Source organism: Falco naumanni, chromosome 11, assembly GCF_017639655.2.
Source record: "Falco naumanni isolate bFalNau1 chromosome 11, bFalNau1.pat, whole genome shotgun sequence".
NCBI classification, from domain to species: Eukaryota; Metazoa; Chordata; class Aves; order Falconiformes; family Falconidae; genus Falco; species Falco naumanni.
In genome coordinates this window covers 23920540-23932992 of record NC_054064.1, presented here as the reverse complement: position 1 = coordinate 23932992, position 12453 = coordinate 23920540, and the positions used below count along the sequence as shown (strand labels likewise).

The following is a 12453-nucleotide window of genomic DNA, read 5'->3' as shown; positions in this document are numbered from 1 at the left end:
GCTCCTACACACACAATCCTCTTTGTTCTCCCCTCTGCAGACTCCTCAGACTTCTTGGAATCAAACCTACATATTGGGTCTCTGCGCTGGTACCTGACAAGCTGCTGCTCCTTCAGAGAAAAAAAACAAAAAGCCCTGGTATGTTTTGCTGTTTCAGAAGATGATGGGCAGTTAGCAAGTTCAGGTGCTGGCTGGTAAGCTTTGCACAGTGCTGACCTGCATCGTACATCTGTCTGCAAGCTGAAATGCAGTTGTATTTTCATACACGTGCTTGCTTACTGAATGAAAGCTGCTGATTGTTGGTTTTACCCCTTTGATTAATTAAGCTGTCTTTTGGGAGGCATGCTCGCTGCTGAGCTCAGGTGGAGGGAGGGAAGCCCTTCCTGGACGAGGATTTTAGCCTTTCAGTTATACTTACTCCACATGTTAGTCACAAATGTTCTGTGGGCTCAGCTGACCCATGCAAGGTGGTCTCCCTCCAAGCCTGAAGTGCTGTCTTTGTGGTATGGTGAATAACTTATAATTTGCTGTTGATTTTCCCACTGGGGATTCAGGGTTGTATCTAAATCTAACTAAAATGTCTTTATTTTTACTTGGAGCACAGGAAAAGCCCCAGCTGACAGAACGTACTGTATCTGAGAGCAAAACCCACCACTGACCAAATCACAAGGTCCTGCACTACACCAGCTGCTACCACCTCGGTCCGATCAGTGTCCATGTACCAAATTCCAGCAATCAGGCTTGGCACAGGGGAGGCAAGGGGACCCTCCCTGCCCATGTCTTGGAGCCACCCCACTGCCTCTGCTGCAGCTCCTTCTCGGTGTGGAGAGCAATGTGAGCAGCCCAAATGCTGTGCAAGCCCATATTCCTGTAGCACTCCTATTCATAAATCTCATTCTTCCCTAAATATCCCCATGGTAAATAAGCACTAAGACTAAGAAAACCGAGCCACAGGAATTCTGAAAACCTATACGCCAATAACTCATGTTCTAGCGTGTTACTAATACACTGTGTATTCATGATTAGATCACAGATAACACAAGGGACATTCGTAATTCCAGCACACCTCTGCATATGGAAAGCTAAATTTTGCAGCCCTTAAAGTCACTACCATGAGAGTCTTCTGCTCTACTTGCTGAACATTTCCCTTGGTAAACCAGGAAGACTGAATTCTTATTCATATTGTGGCTTTATTAAGGGTATGCTGAGGCTTTACACAACCCTGGCACCCACTCTGAGGTCCCTTTACACTGCCAGAGCAGCATAACGCAGCCAGCAGAAGCGTAAATGAAAATCAGGCCCCAGAGGTCTTATCTCCCTGCAGTGCGGACTTACAACTCCCATTACACATTTGCATTAAGGGCTGCAACCTTCCATAAAATACACTCACAAACTTAAAACACATTGGAGACTACCTAGACTCAGCACATAGAGGGGGCTTCTGCTGAGAATATTTGTCCTCAAGTATGACATAATAAAAATTTATAGGAATGGAGAACTGCAAGGGACCACCAGTTTCACAGAGACTGAAGTCTGGCAGAGCGGGGAGGGAGGGGTGTTCTCCAACAAAGGGGGCCATGGCAAAAGTCTCTTCCTTGCCCTTTTGGAAGGAACGTGATTTATTTATTAGCCTTAATAAGCAGGCAGGAAAGAGAGTGGGATTACCTGAATCAGGCATTTCTGTATCTTCTGCAGGGTTTTGCTTCTCTTACTTTGCACCATGTCTCATTGCTCATAGAAGGGTGAAGTGACTGATGTGACACCAGGTTATAACTGAAGGCTACATGGGAATATGTAGCAAACTATGGAGGGTCTGGTCCATATTTGATAATATAAACAATAAATAGAACAGAGGACAGAGTAATGGGCAACAAATGTACAAATCTGCTACTAATAGGACCTAACTACAGGAACACATGGTTTAACTGGGGCTGCTCAGTTAGGACCCCCAGCACTGGTCACCAGCCTCTCCTTCTGCAGATCCAAACGCAGACCTGGCACAACGTAAAGTGGCTGTTGCAGGAAGACCTGATCATCTGCCTGACTCTGGGCACAGGGCATCGCTGCAGAGCACCGCAGGATACAGGGTGATGGGCGTATGCCAAGCTGGTATAGTCACGGCCCGCCCAGCCTGTCCACGTGGCAGGTGGAGGCACGCTTGCGTCTGTGCTGAAGACCACCATTAATTTGACCGCTGCCTTTCAGAGCTTACGTGAAGCCAGTGGCTGAGTGCAGGCTTGCAGCCAGACAGTTTGGATGTGTGTTGAGTTAGTCCAGTGTGCCAGCCTGCCCCAAAAGTACAGACAGACTTAAAACAAGCCAAGCCTGTACTTGTGCTGCTGCCTTTCTCATCTTGCTCCATCTCCCTCAACTTTTACCCACTGTATCACAAGTCAAGACTTGCTGCTTCCCTGGGCAGAGAGTGTTTTATAAAACACACTGGCATGGCTGTGGATGGTCCAAAACCATTTCTGGTTTGAGTGGGAGTCATGAGTCAGTTTGCCAGGCAGTGGCACACCAGTGAAATGGAAAATTTTGGCCTGCTGCAGGCTGACATCATTCACTGTTTTACAAAAAAAATCACTTCTCTGAAAGTTTCCCAGTGGCACAGGGTAAGTAATGACAAACATAGCCACGGCAATGACCAAGATGATGAATATAACGCAACAGAAACCTCTATAAAGATTTAAAGCAGTTTTGTGCAGCTGTGATTTAACGTCGGAGCTGGGAGAACGCTGCAGACAAAAGCACACCTTCACAGCCGTGTGAGGGACCCAGTGCTCACGTCCCCATGCTGCAGGCATGCGAGCTGGGGCAGTGGTGCACAGCCGAGAGCTGGGCTCTCACGCACAGAGGGCTGCAGGCACTGGGGCAGCTCGCCAGTGGCTGCCTAAGGCTGAGACCAGTGACGGCATCTGCCTGCTTACCTGGTATCTGTCGGAGTGATGGATGTCATCTGAGGAGTGGGGCGATGCTGTCGGAGAATCTCCTTCCCGCTTGATTGAGGCCGACAACAAAATTGACTGCAAGAGAAAGGAGAAATTCATGCTGTGAGCATTGCCGAGCTCTCTGCCCCTTGCTTGCCATGGAGAGTGTCTGCTGGGCTGTGGGGTGACGCAGGGACGGATTGCTGGGCTGTGGGGCTGGCTCTGCTCTTCCCATGGGACCCTGCCCCACAAAGGGGACCAGGCTGCAGGGTCTAGCATAGTGCAAAGGCATCAGGCAACAAAAGGATGGGCATTTTGTCTCCAGGTCTAGTGGCTGGGGGCAGAATCAGTCCCTGCTCAAAACAGTGTGTGAGGACCACACCAGAAATTCACATGGTAAGGCGAAGGCCTGCTGATGTGGTGTGGCGCTTACATGCCCTTGTCCACCCCTCTAAGTGCCACTAAATCTCTCAATAGCTTTGTAAACTCCACTAAAGCTCTCAGCACCTTTGCAGTGCAGCTACCTCTTCCTTCTGTAATGATGCCATTTATTTTAATAAGTAGCACAGAAAAAAAGGGCCTTTTAGAAGGTGAAAAAGATCAGTGATATCTGAGACCTAAGAAATCACTGATAAACTTCAAGTCAATAGTAGGTAAGTCTAAATTCTACACACAGTGAACTCTAGCAGGAAAATTACTGTGGGAGTTTGACAGTGCATAAAAAAATGTACACTGAGTTGCAAGTGAACTTTATTACTAGAAGACTTTGAGGGAAAAATGCAATTTAAAATTCTAATTTAAAATATAAATTAGCTAACTAGGCTAAATATAGCCCAATACATTGTAAAAAATGTACACTAGAAATGCAGCTCTCCAGATGTTTGTTTCTGAGAATCAGCTGGCAAGATTTGACAATAAATGACTGCTCAGAGATGTGTGTGTTTGCGAAAGGATGTGTAGATATCATCTGAATTGGACAGGTCAAGTGTGGTGACAACATTATTAAAAAGCATAATACCTTGGAGAAAGGCAAGTATTCCAGAAATATTTGCCTCTGGGCTGAAATGAAATGTGAAAAAATGTGCATTTTTTGTAAAAGATATGAGCAAGTGGAAAAATGAGTCAGCATACAAATCGGTTCAGTCAGCAGGATGCGATCCCCTGGGCTCGGACAGCTCTCCCGGTGAGAAAAGCACAGCAGCGCAGTCGGGGTGGGCATGCAGGAAGGGCAGGCTCGGGATGGTGGTGGGGGAGGAGAATTTGGGATGATAAACCCTATGTTGGGGTTGAACATTTGGGATGTTCAACTCCATGGGCATGAGCTGCCAGCCTTGCCACGAGGGCAATAGCCACATCCCTGTCTGCACTGCGCTGCCATAAAGCATAGCTCTACCGACCATGACGTCCTGAAAGGAATTCCCTGACGGGTGCTCAGTTATCTCCCTGGACATGGTCCCTCCTGCCAATGCTGAAGGCTGTGCTGACCAATTCTCGGGGCTGGCACGCTCCTCAGCTCAGCCTGATGGGGATGCCAGTCACTGGGAGGGCCAGTGGTAGCCTGTGGGGCTGGGGGCTCCGGGTGAGGGCTGCCCCAAGACACCAGCCCCTGCTTCCCAGGGCAGAGATGGGCAGAGCAGGGGGGCTCTCCATTGCTGGCTGAACCCAGCTGGTGATGGGTTTTGGTGAGCCGCTCACGTATTTCTGGAGAAGCCCACTGATAACCATGTGAAGCCACCAGGAAAATTTCTGCAGAGTGCAGACCCCAAGCTCTTGCTGTTGTTTATTTTCTAAATGGAGGATGAGGAACATTTTTGAAGAAGCAGGACTGCACATACCCTATAAAGCAGAGGGATGTGAGCTCAAAGCCTTCAGGTGTGACTCAGAACAACATCCCTGTTTGCAGCAGTGTTAATGTCCAACCCCTCCTCTAATAAGCCAAGCACTCTGGAGCTGGGAGGGTGAAATCTGTTTTGTCTTCCAATGTATTCTAGAGAAGGTGAAAAAATACCCATCGCCCCATTCCTCCGCGACAGACAGACAAACCCTCCCCACCTCCAGCTTCCCGCTCAGCTTCTGGTAGCTCTAATCCAATATTATTATGTGAAAAATGGTTGGGCTAGCTATGGAGACAGTAAATTAAACGTTATGTATTAGTTTTTAGCGTGTGGTCCCAGGAAGAATGCTGGCCCCATTTATTCCACAAACCTCCTGAGCACCATGGCGATGACCTCTGGAAAAACGCAGGGCTAAACTAATCCCAAAGATGTCAATCTCGAGGCCTCTTCTACATACACTTGCAGTTTAGATTAATAAACTGTCTATTTTTAAATTGTGTGCAAGCACTTCAATTCTAAATACCTCGCCAGCATGTTAAACACAGCGTTAGAGATGCCAAGTCACACTTCCCCTTCACTCTTAGGAAACTTGACTTCATTTGTTTTTCTCATTTCCATGCGCTGTGCCACACTTTGCCTTTCAGGCAGCCATGGGAGCAGGCAGGGATGCAGGCTTAGGGGCTAAGGGATTAGGAGAGCCACTTGCCATCAGGGTCACTTTCATTTCTGCATTAGGCCAGCCTCTCTGCCATCCTGATTTTGGCCTATTTTATCCCAAGTTGTCATGTTGGGGCTGTTTTCCAGTGATTAAGCGGTGAGGATGCCTGGCCGCAGCACACCAAGCCAAGGATGTTCTGCCCCCCGCACTCACACTGCTCATTCCCACCTGGGTCGCAGCAGGCGGGGAAGGGACAGCGATATGATCCCCGTCCCTATCTCAGCCAGCATCTGGGAAGACGGCTGCAGAGGGAAAAGGCAGCCTTACATGTGTCCTCCCAGCCCTCGTGCATGCTCGCACTGCAGGGCAGACTCAGATTCTGCCATCCCACCCCAAAACCACGGTGCTGGGTGCTCTCCGTGCAGACAGGCGTGATGTACAGCTGTGTGGAGATGCTCCTGGCTTTGGGGACCAGCCGCCTCACCACGGAGGGAACAAGCCTTGATGGTGAGATACCCCTTTTTCCCCTGGGAAAGGCCACCGGCCATCTCATCCCCACCTGGTTGCCATTTCAGCCCAGCTCCCCTTCAGGTGCATCTGAGTGGGGCTATTGGGGTGAGAGCACTCGTCCTCCCTCCCTGGTCCCCCCTCCCCTGGCAAACCACGGCTCCTAGCATGAAAGATGGGGCAAGGGCCTTGTGCGAGCGGCTGTGCAGCCTCATATTTCTCCCTCCCCTTTAAATCATCTCTCCGCTGGGTAAAGGCACTCTCTGCGGAGGTTATAAACCCTGAGAGGATCAGCCTGAGCATTACACCTGGGGCAAGCTAAATAAAAAAAGGTCACCGGCGCTTTTTAAACATGGACAAAAAAGCAGTAAAATGTGTTTGGAAAAAAAAATCTGGCATTAAATCATGACTTTTTGCCTGGCTTGCCTCATTAAAAGTGGCCTTTTGGAAGGTAAAATTATCATTGTAAGTGATAAGATCTTTAAGAAAATAATTCACAGCTTCTTCACCCTTTAATATGATAGCCGCCACCGGCTAATTTTTTTCTTAATGGCAACGAGGCCATCAATCTTGTCTGAGCCCTGCACTCCCTCCTTCCTCCTGCCCCTCCTGCCGTGCTGGGCAGCCATGGCCCCACTTGGCGTTTCCTTCCTACCCCTTGGAGCCCAGCTGTGCCGTGCCAAGGGGAAGAGACATGTCTGGATGTAAGGGCTTTACGTGCCTGTGTCCATGGATCCTGGCAGATAGCAGAGGCCATGTAAGCCTTGCTCGTGCCGTGAGGTTCACACCCTGGTAGCTCCCGACACCCTCCACGGTCCGTGCAATTCTGCAGAGCTGAGCTGCAGCATCTGCAAATGTTTCGGCGGTCTCATTGCAATTAGGAACAACATATAGGTTACGTATATAAATACCCGGGCAGGATCGGCATGAATGCGCATCGTGCAGCTGGTGTGCCAGCTGCTGTGAGCCTAGTCCAGCGCTCTCCGGACCCGCTCCTCGCTGCGGGAGGAGGAGCTGTGGGCAGCTCCAAGGCGATGCTGGCAAGGACACGCGTGCCAACGCGTCGCTGGCTCCGACCCGCAGGCGCTTGAGGTGTGGGCCCAGGGCAGCACGAGGGGAAGGGACGGGTGTCAGGGTGCAGCCGCCGGCCCGAGGAAATGGATGGAAATTGCCGGCACGCACCGCCCCCAGCCCTGAGCGCTGCCTCTTGCCGCAGCCGGGGCAGGTGTCAGTGCTGGGGGAGCCCAGCCGGTGCCTCTGACATTCCGCTGCCTCTCAAGGCCAGTCATTTGAGAGTATTAAAGTGCTGGACTCTTGCTTTCTGATAGCCCTGGAAAAACACAGGGAGTCTATTTTTCTTAAACAATCCATCACAGCTGCTGTCAGCAGAACAAATACCCTAACCCCGCTTTTTATGTATCTATATGGCCTTTTTTTATTTTTTTTTTTTTATTTTGGCACAAAGTGTTCCCTGCTTGATGCATTCAGCTTTAACTCTGCCGTCTAAATAGGTACTTATCACTTAACATGGAGGTGATGGCTTGACATGTTTTCTGTCTCCTGCCCTCCCCTCCACCGTAGGGAAGCCGTCAAAGTGTTGCTAATAGCTGTTATCACTTGGGAACTGTAACCCGAAAGCAATGAATGATACCAGGCCTTGCTGCGATTTTCCCCCTTAACTCTGCTAGCCATTTTTTATGTTATTGCTGGAGGATTCCTGACATAAAGATGCTACTATTAGAGCTGAGTTTCCTAGAAGCTTTTGGAGGGTCCACATTTGCTCCTGGGAAAGTTAGGGGTAAAATTATCTAGTGGCTTTTAGCTGGCAGAGATAAAGGTGGGATGGAGCTGGGGATGAAAGGCTTAAATGTGAGAAGCGTGTGAATAGTGAACAGAAATAATGGTATCAGCAGCTTCTGGCCTTCGCTGAAAGATTCCAGTGGTCTGCAAGCAGAATGAGCTTACAGAAATGTGAGCTACTAATTTATTTCTGTGCATGTTACAGTCACACCTGGGATTGTAATCGAGCTCTGGGTCCTCTTGGGCAAGACACCAGCTACACGGCGGGGAAAGGGGCCCATTCCAGGACAAGTGCCCATTGGCACACGGGGGATAGAATGGGAAGGAGGTCTGGCCACGGGCCGCCGGGTCTGCCAGCCTGCCCGGCTCCCCTCTGCAACCACATCCCTCTCTGCTCCTCCTGCCCAACACAGCGGTTTCCCCCATACTGATGGGAGGGCACAGCTGTTTGGCCCAAGGGGAGCGAGGGCCTTTGTTTGTTCATGGGGTAATTTGTTTTATGGAATAAAACCTGGCAGAGAGATTTTTGGAGTGGCTCTGGTATTCGTCACCCTGGAGTGGCAGGGAGTGCGGCCAGCCAGCATGCTTCCTACGTAATTTCCCCTCCTTTGCATATCTGCGGGCTGTTCTCCTGTCCCTGGCTTGGCCATAGCTTTGCCACAATATTTGGATTTAGCTTTTTAATTTTTCCTTGTAAATCACAGCTACAGAGGGAGGGTGCACAGATATGGTGAGTGACTTCTCCAACCCCCCCACCAGTGACACAAGAGAAGGAGTTAAAACCCCAGGGCCCTGACACCCGTCCCCTTCTCCTACCACCAGACATGATACGGAGAAGTTAAATGATTGCGCTAGAAATTTCATCTCGAGCGAGGCAGCTGGGAAAGGCTTAATACAGACATTCTGTCAAGGTTTAAGGCTCCAAATCTTGCTTGCTTCAAAGCTCTTTTTCCTTGGAGGGCTTTAGTGGTCAAATTTCCCTCTAGATGCTGTAATTCTCTCTCAAACTGCTCGGTGAAGCTGTAAAATCACAAGGGTGGAGGTGGGGGGGTGGGGAGGGGAATCAAAGGGCTCTGGCACTGTGGCTCGGTTCCCAGCTCTGCTGGCGGTCTCGGAGCAACACGATGCTGGCTGCCTGCCTGCAGGCACCCCCCAGGAGCTGGGTGCACACCTAAACCAAGCGGCCACAAGCCTCTGCTGGGTGCGCGAGGTGGGGTTTGCTCCTGGCTGCTCACATCAGTGTGTGTTTGCAGCAAGCGCCGGTGAACTGTTAGTGGCAACGGCAATTTGCAGTCATGTATTAGGAAGCAGCAGTGGAAAACGAGCGCTGAACCCGCTGTGAGAGCTGGTGTGTTTCATGGGGCCCATCCTCTTCTTCCTCAGTGGTCACTACCAGCGCTTTCACAGGGGCTATCAGTTCACCTGTTAGGTGACAGGTAACAGTCTGCAGCTAATACCCTGAAATTCAGGGGTTGAGGTCCCTCCGGGCACAGATGATATCCCACCTAAATGACAGCCCATGGAGGGAAAGCCACGAGCCAGACGTGCAGTGGCGAAGAAGCGCTCTTAGATGGCTAGGAAGACCTGGGCACACTGGCTCTCAGAGCTGCCACTTGCTGCTTAAGGGAGAGCAGGAACAGCTGGACTTATGCTGCTCATACACCTCACCAGCATGGGTTCAACCCAACGTGTGCTCCTGTCCTACACAACCCCTTGCAAGAGGCAGCCAAGGCAAGAGGGGAAAGGCAAGGGGGGAGCATGAAGCCCAGGAGCAATGCCCAGGGGAACTGCACGCTGCTGACAGTTATGTACAGATTGCTGGGCAGCCACAAGCCTGGATGGAGCCTGCAGTGTGGTCCATATGCCTCTGCAAGGCATCCCTGCTGCCTGATCTGCCTGAGGCACAGCCTCTGGCCACGCTGGGGAGTGCTGCAGGGAAGCTCTGGGCTCACAGAGATCTGGGGCATGGCTGGCTTGGACACACCTTCAGAAAGTGTCCTCCTGAGTGACTCGTGTTGGGCTGCCTCGTGGTGACCAGGATGGCAGGGAAGGTTTAGTGAACAACTGCACTGGTGAATGGAACTATGGAGCCGCGGTCTCTAGCTCAGTAAAAGCAAGGACATTTTCCATCACTTTACATGGGCGTGAAGCATCTGTTCCCACTGACACTGAAACTTCTCTTTGGTGAAGAATTTATTTTCCCACCCTTCCTCTTTCTCCTGATGTCTCAGGCATGTCATCAGAGGAGGATGCTACGGGTGTCCAGGACTGTCCTTGAAGTCCAGTGCCTAAAGAATACCTTTCCCAGAGCAGTGCCACTGGGTGTGCTTTCTGCAAAGGAGATGAGCTTTCAGCATCTTTATGCACCTCTGTCTTCTGCAAAGTATAGGTGTGAGGCAGCCCAGGAAGAGCAAGCCGTTGGCCTGACCTGTGGGGGCTCGATGGGCTACCTGGCTCTCAGCAACACGAAGATCCAGCCACCAAAGGCTATCACAAGCCTTGTGGGGAGCATCCAAGCATGGATTCAGGACAGAAACTGCAGCTGGGAGGAGACAGTGGTGTTCCCCTTGCTATGTGCGGGCCACAGGACTTCTTGTAGACACCAGGCAGCTACCTCAGGCCCTTTTCCCCAGCCAGAGGCTGGCAAAGCCCAGCTTGCTGTCACCAGCTTTCCTAAGAAAGCGGCACTCAGGGTTGGATAGAAATCTCATCCTGAGACTCACTGCGCAGGTTTGTCATCTGCTTGTCCAAGTGGCTTGTCCACACTGGCATACCACCATCGATTGGGCTTGGTCTCTAACAGAAAGCAGACGAGGATCCTGAGCACTGCAGAGCTACGTGGTGCTCAGCACTGCCCTCCGAGCTGCCTGTGCAGGGAGGGAGCCCAGGCACCAAGCAGTAGCGCTGGCTGGAGCCCCCCAGCTCGCAGCCCTTGCTTGGCCATCACTGCCTCTGTCCGCTCCAATAATAGAAGAACCTGATACAATAATTCTGCATTCATCACATCCCATGTTGAGTGATTGGATTTTCTTTGACATATTGCCATGAAAATTGACCCGGTGCAGTGAGTGACAGCTCTTCAGGGGCAGGAACGCGGCGAGCAAGGAACATGCATTTACATCTGGGCTTTTATTGGCAGGAGAGACGTTTGCAGGGGCAACTGTGGGGAAGGGATGGGAGCAGGGCAGGAGACAGAGCACAGGGGGGTTAAATCCCCTGTCCCCAGCTGCATCCTGGGGGGAGCTGCAGGCCAGTGCAGAAGCAGCAATATGGTAGTGAGACTGTATGCAAAGGTCCTGAATGATCCCTGAAGTGGTCTTAAAGCCACTGGTGACCACAAAAGTAACGTGGCTAGACTGCACCCACCCCAGTTCCCATGTCTGCGAGTGGGACCAACCTGCCCTTGCCTGTGCTGCCAGGGGATGCTCCTAAGGGATGGGGAGGTGCAGCCCTGCTGCTGAGCTGCTGGCCCTTTTGTCGGTGCTGGGAGAAGGACCAGCCAGGAAACACTGCAGCAGTCCCGGTGGTCCTCGTGATGCCTCCCACCGGTTCCTGGGGTGGGAAGTGGGACACGGCAGAAGTCCCAGCTCTTCCCAGGCAGTGCCTGCCAGACCTCCCGCAATGCCTGGGTGCCTGGGCATGTCTGTCACCATCCCTCTGCCTGGGACTCCTATTAAGGGTGACCCAGACCCAGCTTTGTCCCCAGCAGGACTTTCTTGGAGGTACTGCACATCTCGATGGGCTATTTCCACCCCATGCTGCAAACACTCAGTGGGCACAAAGGGAAAGAGCAGCCTTCATCTTCCCACCACCCTCCTCCTCAATCCTGCCTGGTTACAAAGGGGCCTTTAATACCAAGCTCAGGTGAAGGTGACAGCGCTGTGCCTTCCCATGCCACACAGGACTTGTCTCCCAGCAAAAGCCACCTAGAAATAATGAATCCTCCTGGGCTGAGAGGCTTTCAAGCTCTCTGAGAAGGGAATGAAAGATTTCCTGATTTCACCCTCTCCCTCCCTGCTCTCCTGGCTTCTTGAAGTTAATGTTCTTAGCCCCAGACGTGACGGGCAAAGGGAAGAGATCCATGTGGTGACAGGGGACGATTGATCTCTTTTACATAGAACGACGCTCCAGTCCCAGTTTAATCCCCTCACTCAAGGCAAATGGGATTCTTTGTCAATGGAAACTTCAAAAGCCCGGCCCTGCCGCGAGATGGACCTTCTTCTTTATCTGGTCTCTGTCAGTCACTCGCTGCATTTCCCTCCAAACAGCTAATCTGTCTTCCTAGCCGTCCTTCTCCCTCGCAGGCGATGTGTTTGGGACTGTTGAGTTATCTACACTCAGACCTGACGAGGAGGGAAAGGGGAGCTTGCAGAGTCCAACTGCTTTCGTTTTGCGGGTGCCTTTTCCAGCTCTTTCGAGACAGCCTAAGGCAGCCTCGGGCTCAGTGGATTGTCCATGGAGGGTGGGTTTGGGGATTGCTTTCTGCTCTTTCATGGGAGAAATAGTCAGGTCTCCACATTCCTCCCAGTATCTGCAGGACAGGGCATGTGAGTCAAGGGTAGTCACGCAGGAGATGGGAATGCCAATGGTAAGGAGCACTATGGAGGATCACTGCGATCTTTATTTTCCCTTGGAGGATATGGGAAATTATTGGGCTTATCTAAGAGGTGTCCCTGCCTCTCAGGAACTCAGGTCAGCATGGTGGCTCCCCGGGCCCTGGCTTGGC

At 51.3% G+C, this 12453-nt stretch overlaps 1 protein-coding gene across 3 annotated transcripts in view; it reads right to left on the bottom strand.

The window, feature by feature from the left end:
• The window catches only part of RNF220 (ring finger protein 220), a 229157-nt gene that overhangs the window by 60684 nt on the left and 156020 nt on the right, over window positions 1-12453 (bottom strand). For all 3 annotated transcript variants that reach the window (XM_040610517.1, XM_040610516.1, XM_040610518.1), the window contains one exon: window positions 2928-3023. In XM_040610517.1, coding sequence (XP_040466451.1) covers window positions 2928-3023 — 96 coding nt within the window. The remainder of the gene's footprint in view (window positions 1-2927; window positions 3024-12453) is intronic.